The following is a 25,395-nucleotide window of genomic DNA, read 5'->3' on the forward strand; positions in this document are numbered from 1 at the left end:
TAAATCCAACACATCAGCAAAAGTCACGTGACAAGTCAACGTCAAAACAAGTCCAAACAAATAAAAATGATTAACTCCATGACATCTGAGCAAAACTGGGATTTGTTTTTTTAATTAATCACATATCTGTATTTAATGTTTCATTCCCAAAGTAGGCGCCACTAAATATGATGTTTTGACATCACAAGCTTGTGACATATATTGTAACACGTTTTTTTCCCCCCTCATATTTATTGTAGAATAAGCCTCTACAAACGAAAAAAAGTTCCACAACATTTGATTTTTTCGATTTTGCCAAACTTTTACTTTTGGGAACACATGTTCAGGGAGGGCTTTGTTCACTTCTCTGCCCGCCAACGGGAAGCGAAGGGAGAGAAGAGCGGCTTCACTCCACTGGCTCTACTGCAGGAATCCGGATATGATGAAAATGTTTTGAGACGCAACTATATCCTCAGCAAACTACCGCCACTGACCGTCGAAAGCGTCGAGAGGACTATTATTGATATGTTGTCACACGACAACAACATCTGGACGAAGTTGGACCGGGGCACGCTGCCTGCTAAAAGTTACCCGGAGAAAAGTTTTTGAACGCGAAAGTTACTCTTTCACCCAGTTTCGTCTCTCTTTTTTTTTTTTTCTCCAACGTTTCGATGAAGGAGTCGGAGGAAGGAAGGATGGGAATAAGTCCGCTTTGAAGCGAGGGAGTTGTCATGTTTGAACGGTAAGTTATGCTTTATAAACAATACATCCTCTTTAGCTATAAACAGCACTTAGCGAGAGTCTGTCGCTTTTTTGATGAAGAAAAGAGAAGTGTGTGTGTGTGTGTGTGTGTGTGTGTGTGTGTGTGCGCGTGTGTTAACAAATGGGCTGCACATGGAGTCTCAGCAAGTTTATGTAAAAAAAAAAAAAAAAAAGCGAGAGAAGGGAAATTTCCACTAAGTTTCACTGCGGCTCGACGTCACTTTTCTCGGCGTGTGAATAAGCAAGGACGACTGTCTCAGGTTGAGTAATGACACGGTGTTGCTATTGTGTCTTCAAGCCTCAGCTGATGATGACACATTGGTTTTCACACCGCTGAGGGGAAAGGGAGGAGATCTTCTTCTACTTTCTTCTGTGTGTGTCCCAAAGAAGAAGACTGTCTCATGTCCAAGGAGACCGTCCTTCCTCCGGATGGGCCGGCAGGGCCAGGGAAGGGCCCTCAGCAAGCGACAAGACCCCTACTGTCAGCCTCGCCAGGTAAGGAGGGCGCACACAGGGCAGGCCTGGAATCACTAGCATGGGGGGGGGGGGATACTCATTTCAAATTCAGGTGGCCAAAGTGGGGGGTTTGGGGCTCCCGAGGGGCCGTGAGAGGTTCCCAGAGGTCCTTCGGCGAGATGTAATTGAACTAATATTTCATTAAGTAGTAAGAGAGTGAGGAAAAACCTCCCCAAAGTGTAAATATGTCTTTGCACTGGTTCACACATAACATATATATATATATATATATATAAATATATAAATATACTGCAATGCACAGGTCATGAGCATAAGAGGTTTTCTCTCGTGAGTGTTCATGGGTTGTTCTTCTCTCCATGCAGCCAGTGCACTTGCACTGAAGCTGAGCTATGAATATCAGTGGCTTATTCCGTCAAGAGCTCATGTTGCTTTTCCATTCAAACGAGGAAGAAAACAAGAGAAAAAAAAAAACCACAGAGAGAAAATTAGTCACCAGCCGCGTTAACAGATTACTGGTGCAGATCAGCGTTCATCGCTCTGCTTGAGACAATATCAGCCTTGTCTTTGTAAATTATAATCATGTGATTTTTTTTTTTTTTTTTTTTTTTAGTACACATCAGTATCTGTGCTTAGTGTTAAGCCTTGATAATGTTTTTGCTTTTTCCCCCTCAATAAAGTCTGAAGAAACGCCCTGGTGACTATTAACAGCAACCACAGCCAATTATAGTTTTTAATTAACTTTCTAGTTGCCCCTAAGATTATCACATGTAAAATAAGCTTACCCCCACACCCCCTTTTCATTTTTCTTCAAACAAGCAATGAACCGTTAACCATCCTATTTATACCAAGCATCATTATGGCACTGTCAAAAAATAGCAAAGTAGGACAAAGTAAGCAATCACTTGGGCTGCTGGATTGCGAATGGATTTTCGCTGGACCCTTCAAAGGCGCTCGCAGTTAAGACTGGATTTCCCCTCTCAGGGGGACTGTGGATGTACTGAGAATAGAGCAATTTATTTCTAACTGTGATCACTAAATACCGCGATGCATCACACAGTACTGCTAACGCAACCGCCGCTACCATACATCAGCGCCAAGCTGAGATATGTGCCATATCTATCTCGGGCTGCTGGCGTGAGCCCATCCGTTCCACTCCCCCCCCATCCATCACCGCTTACAAACAGAGAGCGTTGTAGCATTGGAACAAACAGCATCGAGCTTTGCTCAAACGAGATTGCTCACGCTGAATCATTCCTCACCGTTGTTTGTTTTTTTTCCTCTTCTTCTTTAGAATCGCAGCAAAAGTGGCTCAAGAGACGGTGTGTTACTGGCAAACTTGCCCGCTGTGAGGAAAAAAACAAAAAACTCTGGTGCTATGCGCAGGCATCTGGCACCAAAACCAGTGAATAAAGTCATTGCGGAAGGTTTATTTACTGAACAAAGCAGCAGTGTGCGATGAGCGAAGCGTCGGCGAGTCTTTGGAAGTCGAGAAGCCAGAGGACGGCGGCTCGGAGAGATGAGTGAAACCGTCTCTGGTGTTTTTTGCGCAGCTATCTGGCCTCGAGTCTTTGCCCACATACTTGTTCCAATTCAGATGAATGCGGCCTTTATGGCAGTAAAGAGAAGCTTGGCAGGTAGAGCACACCCGGGGAACACAAGGAGAGAAAATGAGAGCTCTGGCAGGGCCTTTACCTGAATCGCCCCACCGTGTTGTGCAACCGTTTGCCAGCGGCCAGTGTTTTTTCTGGCAAACAAAAAAAAAAACACACCTCTGCGCCTCCGGCTCGTCCAGCTGTCCTTGACACTTTGTCCACTGTGGCTGACCCTGCAGTAAAAGCGAACTCCTGTTCGGAGGAGTGGCTGTGATGCACGTTCATTTAGAGCAGTTGAGCTCGTGATAGGATCACGTTAAATCAAACAAGCGGTGCGCAGGATAATATTTTGTGTGCGACAGGTTTTTGCTTCTCCCGCCATGTTTAACGCTCCAATGCTTGTGACCCCTAGATGCTTGCGACAGTGAATCAGGAAGAACGCCCTCTCCCAGGAAACCAGCCGCCGAACGACAGAGTCACGTGACGGAGGAGAAGCCTAATTATTGCGAGCCCGTAAGAAGTAAGTTTCACCGACGTGGGAAAGATGTGGGCGGACAGAAGGATATCTTGCCGCTATTTTTTTTGTTAATGATAAACAACAATGAGCTAAATGCAGTGGGTGTTTAAGCATTGTTTTATTCAACATTTAAATACTTATAATGTGCTCCAACTGAACAAGAATGGTAGTTGTTTTGACAGTTGTACACAGGGACCAGTTGGCCAACCAAAATATTGGCTTCGGTGTTTCCAATTAACGCATCGAGATCGCACCGAGGTCTCGTTGGCGAGCGAGCGGTTAGCGGTAGCGTGCTCGCTCGTTCTGCCATCGTGACCAAGACTTGGCCCGTGTCTCCACTTTCGCTTCTCCCTTCAGCCCAGTGTTTTGGAAAATGGGAAACCCTGTTTGTGGTTCTGGCATTGTCTGTCTTCATGCACTGATTGCATCTTAGCCACCCCCCCCCCCCCCCCCCCCCCCCTCTCTGTACAAAACATTTACCTTTTTGGGGAAGAACTGTGCCAGCTGCTGGAGGCATTTTTCTGTTTAACTTCAGTGTCATTCAGCTTTCATGCTAAGATAACATCGGGGTGTATTGCTCCTAACAATAATCTACCGTGCCAATAACATACATTTCTGATCATATAATGATGGTTTTCTGCATTTTTATAATCTGATTTTACAACTTGGGGAAACTTTGGAAGTATTGCAACTCTGGAATAATCACGTTGCAAATGCAACATGCAAATATATCCCGACACGGGGAGGTTTTACAAAACAATTATTTGGCATTGAACTGCTTGATTTACCAGCAGCTCTAATTAAGTCGAGATGCACTCTTGTTCAGTGAAATTATTTCATACTGAGCTATGGATTGCAGGTCACAAAATGAAACCGGCTAAAAGCTTTGTGTGTGTGCGCGCGTGTGTGTTTTATTGTTCTTAAGAAGAGTGAGATGTGTCAGCAAAGGCTAATAGCAGCTGATTGCTTCCATCCATGTAAGTGCCAAGCTATAATAAGGATTCTGTTTGCGTTTGCCACAACAGTTCTTTTGTTTCTAGGTTGTTAACTTTTCCAGGGCGCCTTTTCCTGCCCTTTTTTTTTCGGTATCAAGCTTAATGACTTGCCGGTGGCGTTGTTTACTGAATCAGTGAGGAAAATAGATTCAGTTGCAAAAGCTAAAAAAAAAAAAAAAAGAGTTTCTGTCAAGAGGTCTTTCTAGCTTGGCAGGTGTGTGTCGAGTATTGCACTTCTGCAGGGAGGCATGCTTTTCTTTCATCGCAGCAGATAAGCCCCTGTGACAACAGTTTTGCGTCGTAATTGATGTCGCCCCTATCGACCCCCCCCCCTCTACACACACACACACACACACACACATCCTCAAAGGCTCTCTCTTTCCCATATACACACACACACTGTTTAGTAAGAGAATTTTTGAGGCAGGAAGACATTTATAGTCCTGTCAAATACAGGCAAGACCCCAAATCTGTGCCGTGATAATAAATAATAATCTTTGTGGAAGTTTTATGTACCCGTGTCTGTCTGTCTGTGGTTGAATCGGAGCTGGAAAATTATTTTAGGGGGCTCAAGTTAGCCCATTGGTGTCACAGTCTCACTGTGGTTTTGTGTGGTGAGGTGACCAATCGGATTGCTAGCTGGCTGGGTAATTGAGAGCCCTCTTTTCTACAGAAACAGGAAATCAATAAGAAATCATCTGCCTGCCTACATCCTGATGCACCCCCCCCCACACACACACACACCCGGCCGATTGAAAGCTTGTGTACAGTATTTGGATGCCGACTTTTCACAACAAGAGGAAGCCCATTGTAATGTTGCAATAACAGCACGTATCCTATTTCAGTCATGAGAACATTGTTTGGACAAGTTGTCTTCTTCACCAAAGTGCTCCCTTAAAGCGGGAACGTAAACATGGCAGCGGGCACATATGATTTTAAAACTGCGTGTATTTTCATTGCCATCCAACCCCTGCTGCTTGTTAGACGAAAAAAAGAGTACGATTTTGCCCTTTCCTGTTGGGCCGTTGTCAGTGAACGGTTCCTCTGTGGCTCCGTCATCCTCGGGGAGGAGGAGGAGGGAGTATCTTGTGGGGGAGACGGACATTCCTCAAGAGACCACCGTTCCGGGTTTTCAAGCAGCTGATATCTCCTGCAAGCAGGGCCTCGGCGCTCCAGCCTCCTGCCTCAGAATACATTGCTACCACCCAGCACCACTTTTAGGAGTTTAAGCGTCACATTATTCCCCGGATGGTCAAATAGGTTTTTTTTTGTGTTTGATAAAGATGACCTCGTTAGCTTCCAAAGAACAGGTCTGATTTTTTTTTTTTTATCTCAGGAATATTCTGCCGTGAGAAAAGAAGGTCAAATAACATGACTCTGTTTTTTTTATTTATTTTTTTTTAAGAAAGACATTAGTCTGGCCTTTGTATGAATCCCTGATTGGACTCTTTAGTGGCACACCTTCAAGGTTATTACCTGTGCGCAGAATTGACCTTTTTGGAAGTGAATTTGTGACCCCCTAATAAATGCAGTAAAAGGGATTGTTTAACGGGGGGGAGAGTCTCGCACTCGCACCTTTCTTGCACGAAAAGATTCCTTGACAGTGCTACAATTAAGATTTATACACAAACCTATAAAGTGTTATGATACTAGACAGTTGGCAGAGTTAGATGAAGATAAAACAAAGGGCAAGTGCCTCTTCATCATTAATTTCATCATCAGTGCTGAAATATTTTTGCTGAAGTGTTGAATCAACATTCTCAGACTGTCACACTTTGCCTCATGTATATTCCAAAGTTACTGAAGTACTTAAAGACTTTTTAACCTCCTGACAGTTTTTCTTTTCCCAGAATGTTTTTTTTTTTTTTTTTTGAAACCCTACGAAGTGCATGGTGATTGTTGTTATGCAAGATTCATATCTTTATTGTAATCTTCAGAGCCCTGTCTCTGCAGAAATAATGTGTCTAAAGCGTAGACCTATTATAACGCAACTGTAATTTTCAAGTGATTACTTACCAGTGGGTCATGGAATCAAAATCTGTATAAATAGGGTGAAATGCTAGTGTAGGGGTTGATTAAAATGGCCATTGTAATTCTACCTCTGTTGTAATTATTTTCTCATTGTCTTGGTGCAGATAGATTTCATGTGGGAAATTTCAAGTGTGTTAATTAGCATATTTTACCCAAAGTGCCCGAGCCTATTCACTGTTAATTCTTTTTAAAAAAGATATTCAAAATGCTTGAGACAAATGATGGTAGATATGACTACCTCAATTCATGTCTTTTAAGCACTTATGTTACAAGGCAACATAATGTATATGGAAGGAAGAGGGTTTTTTTTATGCTCTTTATTGCAGAGAATCTGAATATTAACGGTAATCCTTCAAAGACGTCTTAACACCAATTGACCTTTGTGTGCAACTGGTTCTTTTGCAGCACGTTGGAAGAAATGTTCAGATCTTTTACTTGTAGCAATACCACAGTATAGAATGAAAGAAAAGTCCTGCATTCAAAGTGTTACCTATATTAAAGTACATATGTATATATTTGCATGGATTCATCAATTTAAAGGGACAGTAAGTGGAAAAATACGTTCTTTTTTTTATTTTTTGGTGTGAACTGTCACTAATATCGTAGTTGGTGGAGTTGACGCAACTTTCGACTTCTTTCTGTATTGTTGGTCGGTTGAATCTCCCATAATGCATCAAATTGTACACAATGCATAAATACTGGAGGTAGAGGTCGACGGACTGCTCTGCTCATGTTTACCGCCTCTCTAACCAATGCCACAGCAGACAGCAGTCAGTCCCTCTCACAAGCCACTCAGAGAGAGAAGAAGAAGAAAAAAAAGAAAAAAATCAGCCAGTTCAAATGAGAGCAGCGCAGGGGGGATTACTTGGCCTCTAACAAGGTTTGGGCTCCAACATTAAGGTTAAAACCCTTTTCTATTACTGAGATCTCTGCTGATGTTGCCCCCGCCAGCCCCGACCCCCTCGAGCTTCCAGCTCCTTGCCCCCTTCGTGTTTGCAGGTTCAGTGCCTCTCTGCTAGGTCATTCTGTCAGGCCCCCCTGATCAGTGGAGGGTGACCGGGGACCTGGGGATGGCTCCCGTCCAGACTACACAGACAGCTGCAGCCGACACAGGCCCTGGCTAGTGCAATACCCCCCCCCACACACACACACACCCTCCCCCCTCCTCTCTTTCAGGCTAGAGCTAAAATCGATACGGGCGTCTCCGTGTTTAAAAAGCCACTCAAAGGCAGACGAGCACCTCTGTCCCGAAGGCTGATCTCTCAGCTTAAGGCCCTGATTGGCATCCCGAAGATGCGAGGCGCTGACCCACAGCTGTCCCATTAGCAGAGGGTTAATGCTGAGATTGATACTGAGCAAATAAAGGAACTAGGTGTGGGGGCATTTTGATAGACTGCCTATCCCCTCTCTGACCCAGAGACAGACCTCCGTTGTATTTTGGCTTTTAGGGAGTGTTAGAGCTTCTGCCAGATCATCATCTCCGACTCCAGCAGTGGCGGCTGTTAGTGTATCTGCCACAGATGCACACTGTATTTATTTGGTGTGTGTGTGTGTGTGGTTGAAGTCTGCAGTTTTTTGCATGCGTACACCTTTGTTTGTGTGTGTGTGTGTGCGACTGTGCGCATGTGCATGTCTGCGCGCCCCTGCCGTTGAATTTCAAACAAGTGAGTTTCCTGTGGAACTTCTGCTTCAGCGAGGAGATTTTGAAGCTGTGTGGAATATTTGAGTCATCGATGTAACTGAAACTGAAATACCCCCGTTCCCCTTCTTCCCTCCCGCCTCTTCCCCTCCCATTCGCTCCCGCTCTGTTGCTTTTTTGTTTTGAGTCGTCAGCGAGGAGAGGGTGGAGCACGTTTTTTTTTTGGGAGAGTATGGAGCCTGGCAGCTCCCTCAGGCCCGCTCTGAGTCACGTCATAATTGATCTTTCTAGAAATTGTAGGAGCTAGCCGTGTAAAGCCTAAATCCGTGCAAGATGTGCAGCTTTTTAAAGATTCTGCAATCGCGCAGTCGGCTGACTTTATACTACACTCTTTCCTCCCCTCTTAGATGGTAGGAAACAGATGAGGGAGAATAAAAGGCGTTTGACGAAGCTTAATGCAGAAACAGGCTCGTACAAATTCATCCCAGAAATGAGGAGAGGAGGAGAATAAGGCACCATTTAGTGTCTCTCTCTCTCTCTCTCTCTCAGTAGCCAGGTTGTAAGGCTTTGAACGCTCCTTGATGCCGTGCCTTCTGCTACATTAGCAGCACTCAAATTAGCACCGTGCCAAATTCCACATAACAGTGGCGAGACCGGAGACTTCAGTGGTCAGGAGCTCGGGGGGGGGGGGGGGGGGGGTGTCGGGCTGGGCTGGGCCGAGTGCGAAGTGACTTCCCCTCCACGTGATTCATGCAAGAGAAAATGGCATTTCATTTGGGATTTTCAATGATTTAGATAGCAGTCAGACATATTAATCTGGGAAAATGTTCCGTTTTTTGAAATCAAAGGATAATTGATGACCCCCTTCTTCCCCACCGCCAGCTCCCCCTCCGCAGCGCTCACACACACCTTGGCCAGCCTCGTGCACGCGGTACGCTGAGAGGTTCGTGTCCTCAAATCAAGCTCTTGTCTTTCAAGTTGCATTTGCTCCTGTAAAATGTAATTAAGCAGAACAAGGTCCGGGGGGGGGGGGGGTATTTTTTCCACTCAATCAGCAGCACAATTTGAAATGAGTAAATCCCCGATGCCCTGCTTCTCTCAATGTTGGGTGGGGGAGGGGGGTCGGAAATAATATTAAGCTCTGTCTCCGCGTGTCACTTCCCCTTCAGCAGGTCGGAGGAGCCAAATTTGAACGAACTGTCACGGAGAATTAAAACAGGGCGGGGAAAATAAGTGTGTCACCACTGAAAACGAGCTGAGCAATATTGACTGATAGCCCTGGAATGGGGACGTTTCCTGCTAAAATGAGATGCTACACAATGTGATCAGCCTTGACAGGTGAAGACAGCTAATAGAGTTCTGTTGCAGGTTGCCATAACACACCCACCCACACACACACACACACACACACACACGCACAGAGAGCTTGTCACTTTTGCTGATGAGGATCCAATATCGGAGCAGGTAATTTAGCTATCCTCAGCGGCCATCATCACCCGCGCTGCCGCCATCATCACCACTTTATCTTGGATAAACACAAAACATCGCACGCGTGCGTATAAACTGACAGGGCCAGGATTGCTGTGTGATGGCCAGAGTCAGATTTTCTTTCACATCTGTTGGGAGAAGTGACATTTGTGTTAGCCCGTGCCACGTCCGCCGTCCACTCTGTGTAAACAGCTCAAGACGAGGCCGCGGCGTTTCGAAAGACGCCCACGTCTTTACGCTTACAGGAGTCTTGGTTGCCAGTTGACATCACCAATTTGCTCTAATTTCACACCGCTTATATCTGCATTATGTTGATGCTAATCACAGTTCGTGGGTTTTGTTGTGCTGGGACACTTGAATGATGATCCTGGAGTCGCTTGTCTGTTTCCGTCCAACGCGTCCTTCTAGACAATAAAGAAAGTCCTTGTCCCGGAGTTTAAGGTCAAACGGTAAACGGGGCTTTGATATGCCCAAGGAAAATTTCAATCAGAGCCCTTTGTAATAACATTCATTGTACTATTTTCCTCTCTCTCTGTCCCCTCTCACTCTCTCTACAGTATAATTCCCCTGGTTTTGCGTCTATAAATATGGACAGGGAAGATGTATAATTTCTAATGAGAAAATATATCCCTTTGGATTGAAAAGCAGGGGCTGTTCCACGCGCTGCTGTTTGTTAGGAGGAGAGATGATACCTCAGGCTGTTTTGGCAGAGAGAGGAGGAGGAGGTGCTGCTGGTGGTGGTGGTAAGAAGAGTCTGGCTAGGTCATTGCACATTTACAAATTAGCATTTCAATCATGCAGGTACATGGCCAGCCGAGCAGAAAATATACATGTTTTTCTAATACAAGGCGCAATAAGATAAACAAAACACTGGCCGTGTCAGTGGAATTAGCATTTCAAAGCTAACTGTCGTTGTGTATTCTGCACGTTGCCTTTTGGGATTCGTAACTAAAAAAACAAAAGGCCCTTCTTCCACTCTCCACTTCCGTTCAGTTTTAACTCACGAACCCGTAGCGTTGTGTAATAACGGCTATTAGGAGATGAATACAAGATCTGGATTGTGGTGTTTATTTGGTTGACATGATGTGACATTGGAAGAACTGCATGCTCTCTATGATGGGCATTCTAATGAGCCTGGGCAAACACCTTTTGTCTCCCTTCTCCTGTTTTCTCTCTGTCTCAGGGGCATTAATATTAAAAAGGACTAAGCTTCAGAAACACAGAGCCTGTGTGGTTGCTCAGTCCGCTCCCTGCGACAGTCGGCATCGCGGTGTGTAAATGAGAGTCTCCACACCGCCCCTGTTTGACCCTCTGCGTTATATATCTTCATGTTCTTGACTATTTTTAGAGTTCTTGTTTATTATACAGCGCTGTTTCAGTTCTAATGCATGCATGCATATTTCTTCCTGGTAGGTCTGCCTCTTTGTGTGTGTGTGTGTGTGTGTGTGTGTGTGGTGGGGATCCAGTAGGCTTGTGACATATACATATACATACATACTCCTCTTCTTCTTCCTGCCGTCTTTTGGGTACAATTTCCAGCTCCCTCCTTTAGGACCTATTTTCTGTGACAAAAAACGGAGGTGTTTATATACTCCGTTTTACATACAGAGCGCACGGCTCTGGCGCAGCGCCAGCGCTCTCCAGGCACCTCGGTGTTCGGTCCCTGTGTGGCGCAGCCACTGAAGACTCGGTGACAAATGGCAATTATATTTGTGTGTTCTTCATGAATCCATCAAACACTGGCCTTTTAAAAATGCTCCCCAGATATTTGAGGCTGTCAGCTACTAGTAGCTGGGACCAAATTGGGATGCTGCTTAGACAGTCAAGAACCACTCACCCCCTAGTTTCCCCTGTGATGTGTGTGACAGTGTGTGTAGGGGAATACCATGTTTTATTCAACTACAAATGTACACTCTCAACAGTTGTTGATGTGCTAGAAATTGGGCGGTTACAAGTCCAATTTGATGTGTGTGTGCGCGTGTGTGTGTCCACTTCCTCCCTCCAGAACATGGTGTTTTAATGCAACCTGTCAGTTTGTGTGCTGTCGGTTATCTCAGGACACCTACCTATCTCTACGAGCTTGTAGCAAATGCACAACTGCGTATGATTTTTTTTTTTTTTTTTTTTTTTAAGTTGCTGGGAGTTGTTCATATCAAATTTTTATGCCGTTTGTGGTTCCTGTTGTGTTATGCAGTAGGGACAATGCAGCAGCAGCAGTGTCTGTGTTGCTCCTGGAACATTTATCACCAGGCACCCCGCTCATATTTGTATTCGTCGGCTGAATCCTCGAATGCGGAATTTTCGGAAAATTGCGGAAAACTTAATTTTCAAAAATGTCATTACTGCATTATATTATGACATGTCCAATTTTGCCCAAATTATGGCTGTTCGATCTTCTTCCAAGTAGACTTGATGAATTTTCCTGAATCTTTATTGTCTGGAAGGTTTACAGTGCTACAGCCAAGTGCTAATGAACATATGCTGCACACTTTTTCTCTCACTGCACTGCAGGTGCAGTGAAAATTTGTGATTCGCCAACTTTCCAGCGTAGCACAAATCCAACAGGATTTACTGTACTTCTGCCTTCTCCCATTACGTCTTCATTTGTCTCACGGTGACTGTACAAGTCTGTCATTGCCATCTTTGACAGTATCGTCATTATCATGATCAATGATTATGAATATTACTCCATCGTGTCCATTCATCTCAGTCACAGCGCTCATCAGGATAAAAATAAAGACCCTGACTGTGTTAAGGCTGTCCAGGAACGTGCCACTGAGGCACACTTCTCTGCAGACTTGAACCACTTTTTAGGGCTTTGCAGTGTGTCAGTAACCCGAGTCGCCGCATATGTACTGTGGTTTTTACGTGGTGGTTTCTTAATAACTATTTATACTTTGGTAAATTGAAAGCTTGACTTCCTCAAAAGGAAAGGTAATTATGTCTCCCAGTTTACTTTGGCCTTTTTGTGCCTGAACGTGTGTTTATGTGTGTTTTGAGTTTAGCCTAAATAGGAAAAACTACTGTGTTATTATGCAAGATACTACGGGTGATTGATTTGTTAAGGAACCGCCATCCTCTAGGCGGGAGGTTTGCTGTGTTGTATTGACGTGATACTCAAGAAACAGGGTGAATTGTTATTGCTGTGCCTCTTTAGCTGTGAGTTGTGCTGTCGTGTCTGTGTGTGTGGTTAATCATTAGCTATAGAGAGGGATTTCCCCCCCTTCAGTTCCAATAATGTCAGCTAGTGCATTTCTGTGTTTACACATTCAAATATGTGGCAACAACGGACGGACGAAATTCGGCGAGAAAACGGCAGCAGTGTGATTTCTAGGTTCTGCCAATTTGAAAAAATTTGAAAAACCTTTTGTCAGTGGAATTAAGACAAAGTAAGGCCCACTGTGTTGATATGTAGAAAACCCTACAATGTTTGTGTGTGTGTGTGTGCTCCTAGCTTCCTATATATTAATGGTTTGCCAAGCATTAAAGCAAAAAGAAAAAAAAAAGTTGCATGTATTAAAAAGGGGCGAAAAAACGTGGCAAGCTGTCAGAGGTAAAACTGATGAACAACAACAGATGTAGCATACTCCGCGTCTCCTTGTTAGCAAGCTGTAGTCTCTCCCCACATTGTCATGGGCAGTGTGCAAGGCTTTGGTCTTTTGGAGAGGAAAATCCATCAACCTGGTCTTAAACCGCTGCATAATGAATTCTACCGCGCGCTACCCAGTTGTCTAATTCAAATTGCATGGAATCCTGATCCCTAAAGTCTATATTTGTTTATCGAGGCAGCATGGAGGAGCCTGAATGAGGAGAAGGCAAAAACCCAGTGTGTGTATTTAATTGCTTTGTTTTACATCCACATCCGCGTCCGGCCTCTCCCAGGGTGATGTGTTGTTAAAAAGGCGCAAGGCCCGATTCCCACACTCTCTCTCTCTCTCTCTCTCTCTCTCTCTCTCTCTCTCTCTCTCTCTCCCCCCCTTGTTAACCGTAATTGCACTTGTTGGTGAGCTGACAGAAAGAAAATAGAGATGGAAAGAAATTACCAGCATCGTATTAACTTCACTGTCAGTTTGCCTCCCCTTTGGAAAATTTGTTGACGTCTTTTTGGACAGGCGCAAAGCACTTAAACTAGACTCAGCTCGTGCTCCACTGCTCTGGAATATGGTGGTGAAGATGCCATACATTCAATGTATGTACAGAAAGTATAGAACAGGGGGAAAAAAAAAAAAAAGCTGAATACGTATGGTTCACACAGACAGACTTAAAAAGAGATGAATAATTCACTAAATCTCAAGTTAACCGTGCACTGGCGGCGCGTGCACGTGCACAGTGGCTCTGATGTGGAGGGAAGGTAATGTAGGAGTAACTCCCAGTAGAGCTGAATGTGCAGGTGTTCCTCTCAGTAAAATGCCACCTCCTTTGCTCACTCACATCCTTCGCCTTCTTTCTTATCAGACAGGTCGCTGTCTCCTGACTTTCTGTTGCTGTCACACATACACTTAGAAAGGCCATCTGAGCTTTTCAGAGGAAAGGAGATCATTACTGTTGCAGACAGCAGCTTTTTTTTTCTTTTTTTTTGTATATGCACAGTATCACAGGCTCTCGTTCTCTTTTTACCGCATTAATCTCCCTTCCCCGCACACTGTCGTAACTCACCTGGGTGCCGCTTCCCACAAATGTCTTGTCTGCCTGCAGCGGTGGCTTTTCGTGAACCTGTCACATATGAGGTTCCTATATCTCTCCGCACTCCTCTCGTGTCATTCCGGGTTGAAATGTTTGCCATGTGATCGATATGATCGTGTTAGGGAAACGTTGGCAAGATTTGCTGAGAATTATTTAGGCGTGTCTTCCATTACCGTGTTCGGTTTTTGGAAGAGCTGAACATCACAGGTGCAGAGAGTGCAGACAAAGTTCTCGTCAGTTAAAATAAAGTAACAGGGTTATCACGCTTGTACTCCCATACGGGTAAAAAGGAATCCACAACTCTTAGTTTTCCATAAAAATAGACATTACATTTAAACCGCTAGTTCCTTTTGATGCTTGCGTATTTTAGTGTTTTGTCCTCCACATTTGCATCAAAAAGCATGAATAAACAAGCAGCCTTCTGTTTTGTTTCTATATTCAGTTATATTAGATTGTCTTGTATTAAGACCCTGAGCTTGCAGCTGTTCAGTAGTCAGCTGGAACATGCAAGAAAGCGGAAATACTCCGAAGAAATTGAATCATTTAACTGTCCTTGAATGCTGCAACTAGACAACCAGCTCTTTACTAAACATGAGTAAAAATATACATTTATTTTTTTCTTCACGTCTCCAGCTCAACCCCAGTCTCAGACGGTGCCCTCGGAGCCAGCCGAGGGAGACGCTGGCAAGGACCAAAATGGCTTTCGCCACAACAGCACTGGCACGCCGGCGCTGAGTAACGGCAACGGCATCCACCCTGGCATCGGCGGGGCCAGGGCCACGCGCACATGCTCCTGCGGTGCCAACATCAGTGCGGGCGCCGCCGCCGCCGCCACGGGTGGGTCCGCCGGCCCTGGCACGAGATCAGCGGCCGCCTCGACGAAGACGGAGCAGCCCAGGAAGCAGCCGTCCATGCCTGTGTCGCAGAGGGTGCAGGGGAAATTGAGGTCCAGCTTGTCGGTCAACAGTGACAGCAGCAGACGCAGTAAAGGCAGTTCCACGGGGTCGCAGAAACCTCCTTTACCAGAGGGTGAGTGTCCACACACAGGGCAGCAAGAGAGCACAGACGCATTGATGCTATCTTTTGAAACACTTGTTTGCTCGCTTGCTTGCTTCAATTCCTGCATCACATCTTCTGTTGGTTAAACATCCATTTCATCGGCCGCAGGGTTGTCTCAAGAATCATAAATACACCAACATTCATTTGTAAGAGTGGCGTTTAACAATGTAACGGGATGCGAAACAGATGTAATCCTGGTCAGTCATAAGCCACAGAGCAGCGCCTCAACCATTTTTAATAAATACAACATATTCCAACAATGTAATCCATCAAATCAGCTTCAGGATATTCTCTGAACTACTGATTGAGTGAAAAGAAAATGGTTTATTAATAACCGCCGATGCAAAAAGTAGCAGACGTTTGCATGTCGTAAACACAGAAACTTTCAGAAAGTGAAAATGTTCTCGGCTCGATATTTTTATGGTTAGTTTGATGCTCAGTTCCAGATTTATTTCTCAATGACTTTGATTCTGATGTTCAGTTGGATTTCAGCTTTTTCCTGCTCAAAGCTATTGTTTTTATATCGGCCTTTTAAAATGTATTTATCGGTCGGCCTACAATTTGTTTTGTGTATAAAAAGGTCAACCCAGTTTATCGGAAAACAAATTGCGCACCTGATACATCAGCGTTTAAAAACACACAATTGCACTCCATTAAAACCCCTAAAACTATTGATGATTTATCATGAAATATTTGTATGTGCTTATTATTCTCTAATAAAAGAAACACAACAGTTAATATAAGATATCATAAAAAAGAAATGAAAAGACAAAAATACAGCAAGCTATTCATAGTCTTTTAAAATGAAAAATGCTGTACTGTGCAGCTGTATATGTCCAACAATATGAATATCATGTCAGGCAAAAACCTTACGAACTCATCGCTGTCGCACAGTGAAATGATCTGCCATCAAACCCACACCATCAGAGGGATTTCTCTGTTGAAGGGGCTATTCTTTGGAGGCTCTGCTGAAATAATTCCTTGTAAGATATTGAAAATAAATCCGTACCTTCTCTCACCTTTTAATGAGAGTGCACGACCTCTCATATTTATCACCCCCGTCAAGCAAATGACATCTTATCCCGCTCCTGTTGCTTTTATTTTCTTTAACAACAAGTCAGAGGGTCCGTTTGCCATGCGGGGAAGCCGTCACTTTGTCAGGTGCAAGGCCGAGGTGAGTCCAGTAATGAAGGCGGTTGGCTGGTCCTTTTCCATAGGGGAGATAGGTGTGACCGTCTAACGAGGCCTGAGAGCACAGGGTGCCTATTAAAAGTCGTGACCAGCCTTCTCGGGGCCCCTCGCGGCCCCTCACACCTCTCTGGGCCCTTTTCTGGCTCTCCCCACATCCCGTCAGCACCACCCTGGCCCTCATTAACGTCGCATCCCTCCTCCACCTATTGTACTCTGCCGCTGTGCGTGTGTTTTGTGGACATGCATGTGTTCCCTCTGTGTTCTGAAGCATAGACAGAATGAGGGTTTAGGCATGTTTCTTTAAAGCAGACGGGCAATTCCTCTCTATTCATCCGACCCAAGGCCTCTGCTGTTTTGCCTTTTTTATGGCCTTCTACTCCAAGGTGAAGCTGGAAGATAATGTGATGTTATGCGTTATTAAAGGATCCACAATGGTCAGGTTGAGATGCAAGTTTAATTGAAGGAGAAAGAGTGGGCAGTCAGATCTTTATTTGATGATGCCTGACTCGAAATATGCAGCAGATCAAGTTGCGGGCGAACCAAACAAGAAGGCACACTACACAAAAACACTACACAACAGTAAAGGTGGGATGCATCCACCAGAGAGATTCCTGACATTCCAGTCATGTTTTCAACATCTTAATTGGTAAAGAACAGAAGAGAAAGGGTTCAAAAAAAAGAAATATAACAGCAGCAGCTCAACAAGTCTGTCTCATTATGGCTTTTGTGTTGCTTATTTGCAGATGAGAGCTCTCAGAATCAATATGTTCTCTCTCGACTATTTATTTCCCCCCGGAAAACAGCCAAGCTGTGGTGTTTGAGTGTTTACACGGATTAACATAATCTGTTTGCCTGTGAAATTAGCCTCCTAAACAGCCCCCTGAACACAGGAAATAAAAAGGCGTAAGCTAGCAGGAGCTAGCTCTGGGGATTCTGCTGCTCTCTGTGTTTCTTGGCACGCGCCGTTGGCACCGTAGCCAATCGTGTGATAACACCACAGCTTCTGAGGAGTCATTTAACACGCTGCTTTTGTTCAGCAGGGGTGGGTTGCCTCAACTCTTGTCATCCAGTTTGTGTTTTTGTTAATTGTGTGTAATCAGTTAAGGCCTCCAAGCTGCTGTAGCCTCATTTAGAGATTTAGGGCCAAGGCCGCGAGCGTAGTCCCCTTGATGTCTCTGTGTGTGTGTGTGTGTGTGTGTGTGTGTGTGTGTGTGTGTGTGTGTGTGTGTGTGTGTGTGTGTGTGTGTGTGTGTGTTGTGTAAGCACTAGTCCTCTAGCTTCGCCTTTTCCCCTCAGTCATGCATTATAAACAGGCTTGCTTTAAAGTGTATGTTGTGGACCTTCTCTATCCAGCCCACATCCTCTGCCCTCTTTACCCATCATGTGCGCCCTGTGTGCATTTCCATGGCCACCAAGGCTTTGTCTGATCAATCTCTCTCTCTCTCTCTCTCTCTCTCTCTTCATCTTTGTCCGTCTGTCCATCTAGCCCTCTCTCTCCCTCTTTGTAAGTTTGAATGTTTTGCACAGCTTGCCGCTCTGAGGCCCATCCAGCTTGTTTTGTGTCATGCCGCTCCCTTTTTTCATTTTTTTCATTTTTTTTTTTTTTTTGATGTGAGCTTTCCAGATGTCTCCAAGTATTTCCTCAGAGGCGCCGGACGCTGTTTTTTTGGCCCCTGCAAACTCTGGGCTTCATCGCCGCTCGCTGACATTAAACAGGAGCGGTGTCAGTGTGTGCTGTTCCGTCTTGTCTGTTGGTTGGTTTCACCCAGCGTCTCTGTCTGCCTGTCTGTCTCTCTTTCTCTGTTTTCGGGGAGATGTGCCTCGCGTCCAGCTCTCTTGTGTACAGTATACGACCCCCCCCCCCCCCCCTCTCCTCTTTCCCCTCCTCCTTACTCGCCTCTCTAAGATCCAGACTAATCGCTGGTGTTGAATTATACATCCAAGTGAATAGCTGAGATGGCCGGCCGCTGCTTAACGCCTATGCCCTGTGTTTATACCGTATTCACAGGCTGTTACATTCCCAAGGCTGGCATGGCTATACCCTCTGGGTCCTTCAAAGTTTGTTAGGCTGAACTTTGAGGTTTTTGTTCATGGAGCTTTTGGCCCGGGCAGCGTTTATTGTTCTCAGCGGCATTCTGTAACACTCAGATGGCAGAACACTGCAGCGGATGCCAGCGTAGAAAGTCGTATCAGTTTTGTTCTGCCACCATGAAACAAATCCACGATCTGCCCGGAAGTGATCGACTTGCACGTCCGCACCAGATGTTTCGGAAGTGAATTTATTCTCATGCATCTTCCATCACTGCCAGTGTTATGGCCTCAGATAAGGATAATAAGATGCATTCAAACTTCAGGCACCCTCACACACACACACACACACACACACACACACACGTACGCACACGCACTTGCTCGTTTCATGTTCCCTTCGCTATCTTGTTTGTATCACAGGCAGCTAGTGCTTCTGGTCAGCTCCGCAGCCCTGAGCGCCGCAAAAATAGAGTTAAAAAAAAAAGAAGAAAAATTCCCCTCTACTTTGATTAATCAAACATGAGCATCCAGCGGTCCTCAGCTTGCCTTCCCATGCCGTCCTCCACACTCTCCTCCCTTTCGCTCTCCCTCTACCCCAATCAGTAACAGCCTCTCCTGACAGCTCTAGATGGGCTGATGAAAGTTATGCAAATGTGAACCTGTTTGTAATGCTATTTTTCTGCATCCATCCACATCATGTCTTTTTAACACTCCAAAAGCAGTGGCGCTGCACTGGCCCCGGTTCAAAAAAGGAGACCGCTGCAAGGAGTACATGCCAGGCACACTTATCGAATGATTTACTGACTTAGATCCAACTGCAGAAGTTCTGGTGTGCAGCATGGCAACATAAAGTGTGATGTAATCTGCGGGCTATGTGTACACAATCCTTGTTCTCCATTTAATCTCACCTTGTGTATTATTTCTTACGTTTCACTTAAAGAGTTTTATTGCAATTGAAAAAAAATAACTTCAGCTTTTATAAACTGATGAATTCAGATTGAGTTCCTTTCGTTGACAATGAAAATAGGAAAATTGATATGATTACATTACTCTACATCACTATATTGAAGAGAAATAACATTTTTTTTTCTGACTGAAAGAATTCTGTAATTGAACTCTTCTGCTCTGCGTCCTGCACTCGCCGCATGGCATTACTAACACACTGTGTCGGTGGAGGCAAAACATTTAATTTGTTCTTTTTCATTACCTATTCAAGACAGAAGCATTTTAATGAAACTAATTCAGCCATTCAGAAACAGATTTGTGATGGTTAATGGGCATATTGGTAATTTAAAGGGGAACCCTTTTATTGCTGCGCAACAACAAGCTGAAACTTGCCACCGGCTATTTAAAGACGGTCTGCGAGGAGGTTAAATGTTAATCAGAGGGTGTGAGCATTGCCAGCATTAATCCACCTATTTACCAGGAGGGACTCTTGGACTTCAGTAATCATCTTTGTGTGATCAACCGAGCAGTTTGCATGATAATGCCACAATTATTTAACAGTCCGTTAATCAAAACTGCAGGAAAGGAATTAATTTCTTTGAATTTCTCTTATTTCTTTCAGCCCCCCCCCCCCCGCCGCCTAGTTAGCCCTCACCCTTTTTACTGCATACCTACTCCGTTCCACCTGTCAGCCTGCCGAGCGTGCAACTCCTCATTCCGTCTCTCCGCTCGCCGCTGCGTACTGAGCGTTTACATTTTGATGTACTCCTGATGCATGTTCTAATTTGGCATATCTGTGTGTTTCCTGTGTTCCTTTTTGATTAACTTTTTTTCCATTCATGTGTTTATTGTACTTTACAACTCGTCACTCTGGCCCGATTTTGACGTTGACCCAGACTGCTGCGTCCACTGCATCTTGGCCTGCCTGTTCTGCGAGTTCCTGACACTCTGCAACATGGTGGCGACGCAGGCCTCGTGCGGCGCGTGCACGTCGGAGGCCTGCTGCTGCTGCTGCTGCGCCGACGACCTGGGCGACGACTGCAACAGCCCCTGTGACATGGACTGTGGCATCATGGACGCCTGCTGCGAGTCTTCCGATTGCCTGGAATTCTGTATGGAGTGCTGCGGCATCTGCTTCCCCACATAGACAGAGGCCTGCGCTGGCGTCTCTGCGGAGGATAACTGGACCCAGAATGGCAAAATGGAGGGAAACTGCTGCTGCTGTCACTTTGAATTCAGCAACAGACAAGAGGGAACGTGTGTGTGTGTGTGTGTGATGGTTGACATATATGTTTGTGAATGTCCTTTTTTTAAAATGTGTGATGACTGTTCAGTGTGTGTGCGCGCAGTAGAAGGTGTGGCTGAGTAAAGCGTGGTTTGAAAGATGTATTTTGACACTGGGCTTCTCCATCCAAAAACAGCTCAGCAGGAGCTCGAAGTAACTCCAGATATATGAACATGACGGTTACGTCGTCAACGTGTCGTAAGTTGTTTCTTCTAATGGCACAATGAGTAGGATTTGTAGGTTGCACTTTGTCATCGCAACAAAAAAAAACAAGTTGTTGCCTCAACGAGGGTTCCGGTGCTCCCCAAGTGGGTGAAAACCCAACGCCAGATAAACTTTTGTTTTGCCTCGCTATATATATGCGTTTCTTTTCAGGGATAAGTCCGCCATTTTCTTACCTTCTTCTTGGCTGCATGCGTGCGATCTGGCACCCGGTCACTACGTTTTTATGGGGGTTGATGCCCCAAACCCAGCAAAATAAGGCAGAGGGCAGAGTCTCTGCAGATACAGACGCTAGCACACACGTCTAGATAAGTGATGATTGAGAGGGATTACGTTTTGTAGTCTATACATTTTTTTTTTTAAGGAAATCCTGCTTGTTGTGCTTTTTAAAGCTACTAAAAAGGAACTGGAACAGTTTTCTAGCTCCATAGCACGTATTTTATTGCAGTAAGATCTGACAGTCTGCGGAAGCGAAGCCAGATCTGAGTCTTGTCAGCGGCGGGTCGGTCGCTGACAAAGGCCCCGCTGGAGTCTTGAGCTGAAGGACTTTCCGGTGAACCTGCATGATTTCATCCGATTTCATGCGGAAACGGACCCGATAACGAGCATTAAGAATAACTCTATAGAAATAGACGATCTTCTCACTGATGGTCTCGTTTACTTATGTAGGTCATATAGAGGTATCAGTATTAAATTGAGACTGTTTCATACAGACTTTAGGTATTCTCTCCTTTGCTTAAGACGTATTATCACAGACTGTCTTAAAGATTTTTTTTTGTTACATCAGGAATGCTGTCTAATTGTATCTTATCTTTTTTAGTCATTTTGATGAAAAACTAAACGATTTATTTACTCTGATTTTATTTTTCAATACATGTTTCTTTTTTTTTTATGCTCAAAATCTGAGGTTACAGTCTTAGTACTGTACAACACTGTAAAAGGTTTATGTGACACTTGCATACATTCTTAGTCGCATACTGTGGTTTTGCAACACAGACTCTCATATACAGTTATCTACTGTAGCGCTGTAGAACAGGTTGAAACTGGTGAAATATCAAAGGTGAATCAGGACATCACAAATGCTACTTTCTAAAACCAAAAGGAACGAATGTGCCGCATTTAGGTTGTTTTTACTTTTCTATTTCAAGCATTCCTTTTTAATTGAAGTTGTTACAGGAAGGAAAAAAATGCAAACAATTGCTGAAATCATGGTGGAAGGTCAATGAAAACATCTTTTATCAATACAGCTCACATCTCTCCTGATTTGGCAGTGTTTGAAGCTTTGGGATTACTGGAAATACAGCGAAGATACTCTAGAGAAATAACATCTCACTGCAACGTAAAGATAAACAATGTGTTTCTGTCTCTCGACGAGTCCTACTCTAATTTTAGCCATCAACAATTAGGCTTTGTCAGCTGCATATGGTACTTCTTTTTTCCGTGATGCTATTTCACATACATACTGTGTAAATATGTTGAACTGCACTCCGTTCATGAGGGGTTTGATATGGAATTAAAAAACGGTGACCCTCGTGCCACATAAGCGGCTTTCGGGTATCAAGCCTAGTGACTCTCAATACAATAAAGGAATCATGAACTGTCATGTTGAAATGGTAAACTAATGCAGGGTAAAGGCAGTTTTCTTCTCCTTCCCCCCCCCCCCCCCCCTGTTTCCTAATTCTGTGTGTATCGAGATGAGTTTGCGGTGAATCACCAGTCGAGTCATTTTCTTGTCTTGGGAGATCCGCTTTGATGTTCTTTTTAAGTGATGATACTTAACGCTGGCCTTCATTAGCACCGCTCGCTAACTGGTTACAAAAAGATGTCCCTTCCTAACGCCAACAAAGATAATGTGCTGTCATGTACAGATCGTCTTAATGGCGCACTGTTGCTGTGTCTGAGGAGGTTGCATAGGCACCTCTGCAGCACATTCTGAGCAGAAAGTAAAACCTCATTTTTTCATGTTTATGATTAACTCGCGCCAAGAGTGTCAAAAAACATTATAGATAATGTGAAGAATTCATCTAAAAAGAGAAAAATGTATACGTTGCTATGTAGCTACAGTAGTCTGATACTATACTATACTATGTTGTGTGTTTCTCTTCTTATTCTGTGCCCGACACTTGATCCTTCTCATTTTCATCTCGATTTGTTAACTTAGAGCTCGCAGCTCATTTTTCTCAGTTTTGTACATTATCTTCAATCTCAAAGAGAAAAGTTCCACAAAAAAAAATAAAACGTTTGTTTTGCACACGCTCTTTTAGTCAATTCATTGTTTGTGTCCATCGTCTTCCTCATTCTGTTCCAGTCGTTCGGATGGCAAACTCTTCTCGATCCAGTCGAGCAGATAAAAGACACTGTTAGTCTTTGTGTTCACCTCTACTGATGCTTGCTTGCAGGCTCAGTCCACTGACTGACTAAACAGTGATTTGCATCACTAGTGTGCTTTTAATTTCCACGGTTCAACACTTGTGTCAGGCACGCAGTCCGCAGCAGGTAGTTTACGGTAACATCTGGAAATATTCTAGTAATTACATCAAATAGGGATCCAGCAATTAGGCAACTGTTTTGATTGTTAAATCATCCTTTTAGTAATTATCTAATCGAAAATGCCAACATTTTCTGGTAAGCTTCTCAAGTCTTGCTTTTCTTTAGTGTATATGAAGGTGTAATGAATATCTTTCGGTTTTGAAACATGCAATTTAAATACATTATTATTATTATGGGCATTTCTCACCATTTTCTGGTGGATTATAGACCGACCGGTTAGTCGAGAAAACCTTCAAGAGATTGGCTGTTAATGAAAATGTTTTTTTTTAGTTGATGGTGAATGTAATTTAACAACACTTCCATACTGGAGCTGCCGCCGTTTCCCGCCATGTATTATTAGTTTCCTAAAAAATAGTTTTGCTGCTGTAACTGTATCTCTGTACCGGTTTGCCATTGCTAAACCTCTACTATTATTGCAGCAACTGGTTGCAGACACTGCACCCTTGAATTATATCATAATGCCAGACTTGCATCTCTGTTATGGGAGACTTGCGTGCTCCGAACGCCGGGTCGTATTCTCTTATTTCACTTGTAAGTGAGGCCGCAGAAAATGTGAGTTTCATGATGGCCACATCTGTAACCTCTGGACTGTCCTCTTCTTCGGCTCCTTTATCCAGTAGAGAAGGCGCTGCTGCTCGCCTGGCAGCAGCGTTGGCGCTAACATGGAAACATGGCCAACAACACTCAATGAGTTCATCAGGGAGCAGGGACCTCCTGCTGGCTATAACAGCAGTCTGACCTTCAGCCGACACCACCCCCTGTTAACCCCTCAATTAACCTCCACGTCAGCCCCCCTGCTGGGAGAGCAAGGAGGATGAAGCCCCCCCCTTCCATTCTATCTTTATTTCCTTTTGTCATTTTCTGCCTGGATACACCCTGGCCCCGGGAAATTACCATCTTATTTCACTAATGCGTTGGGGAAAATATCGCTGTCCAGAAAAAAGTCTGTAATCACACAGTTGTACTTTTTTCTTTCACTTTCTTGCGTGTTCACAGAGGGGGCGGAGGGTTGGAAATATTAAAAAAACTCCAGGTAGAGTGTGCAATGACCTTTTCACAAAGTTGTCCACCTTTCCCCTCCTCTAATCAATCCCCCTCTGATCGCTCACTGTGTGCAGGATTGTAATGTCACAATTAGGACGGCTCCATTGTTTCTGTTTGCCGTCTGGGGAGAAATTCAGCGCTCCTCTGATCTCAAGGTCATTTCTCTTGCAATATTAAATAAATTAGAGCGTGGCGGTGGCCACCTCCTCTGACGAGCTGCGTATTAATCCATCCATCCCCTCTTCCTGCTCAATTGGGTGGGATGCAACTCTTTCACTCGGCAGCCCTCGGCCATGAGAACAAATCACTGCTTTTGCTGTTGCTTTCTACAAAGACAAAAAGCAGATGGGTGAATTAATGGTGTTTTGTTTCCTTCATTTTTATATTGGAGGAAGATGATAACCACATTATAATAACGTATAATATGACACAATTAGACAGGACAAGAGGGGGTGGCGGTAACGTGTGACACTTCTCTTTATTCACCATCTGTTTTTTTTTCCAGATGGAACATCAATGCTTGTTTTTGTCAAATGGCAGAAAATGTAAATCCCCCCCCCCCCCCCCCCCCCCCCCACACACACACACACACACACACCCCAGTCTTCTATCAATCCATAAGTTCCATAATATCCATCATTACCTGATGTGATTTGGATACATGAATAATATTGTGTTGCGAGTCATTAAAGATAATTATACTGATACGATCCCTTTCTGAGCACATCAGAAAATGACGTGCATTGTGGCATATGTGTCAAAAGGGATTGTCAACACAATACTGTTTGTGATCGCTGCGGAGTAAAGCAGCGAATCTTGTAAATCATTGAGGCAGTAGATCTTTCGCAATCCATCCTTTTGCATTTATATTTGTAAAACCTAGAACCATGCAGTGCCGACGCAGA

At 44.3% G+C, this 25,395-nt stretch overlaps 1 protein-coding gene across 2 annotated transcripts; it reads left to right on the forward strand.

Moving 5' to 3' along the window:
- Positions 1–546: 546 nt before the first annotated feature.
- On the forward strand, positions 547–23,146 carry mdfic (MyoD family inhibitor domain containing). 2 transcript variants are annotated; one of them, XM_079184142.1, is made up of 5 exons: positions 547–721; positions 1,040–1,236; positions 3,223–3,330; positions 14,797–15,192; positions 20,286–23,146. In XM_079184142.1, the coding sequence occupies exons 2-5, from the start codon at positions 1,143–1,145 to the stop codon at positions 20,534–20,536; spliced, it is 849 nt and encodes a 282-aa protein (XP_079040268.1). In that variant the 5' UTR covers positions 547–721; positions 1,040–1,142; the 3' UTR covers positions 20,537–23,146. The 2 variants fall into 2 exon arrangements, with proteins under 2 accessions (XP_079040268.1, XP_079040269.1); XM_079184143.1 differs by lacking the exon at positions 3,223–3,330.
- Positions 23,147–25,395: the final 2,249 nt, after the last annotated feature.

The sequence above is a fragment of the Pholis gunnellus genome (assembly GCF_910591455.1).
Source record: "Pholis gunnellus genome assembly, chromosome: 22".
Classification (NCBI taxonomy): Eukaryota; Metazoa; Chordata; class Actinopteri; order Perciformes; family Pholidae; genus Pholis; species Pholis gunnellus.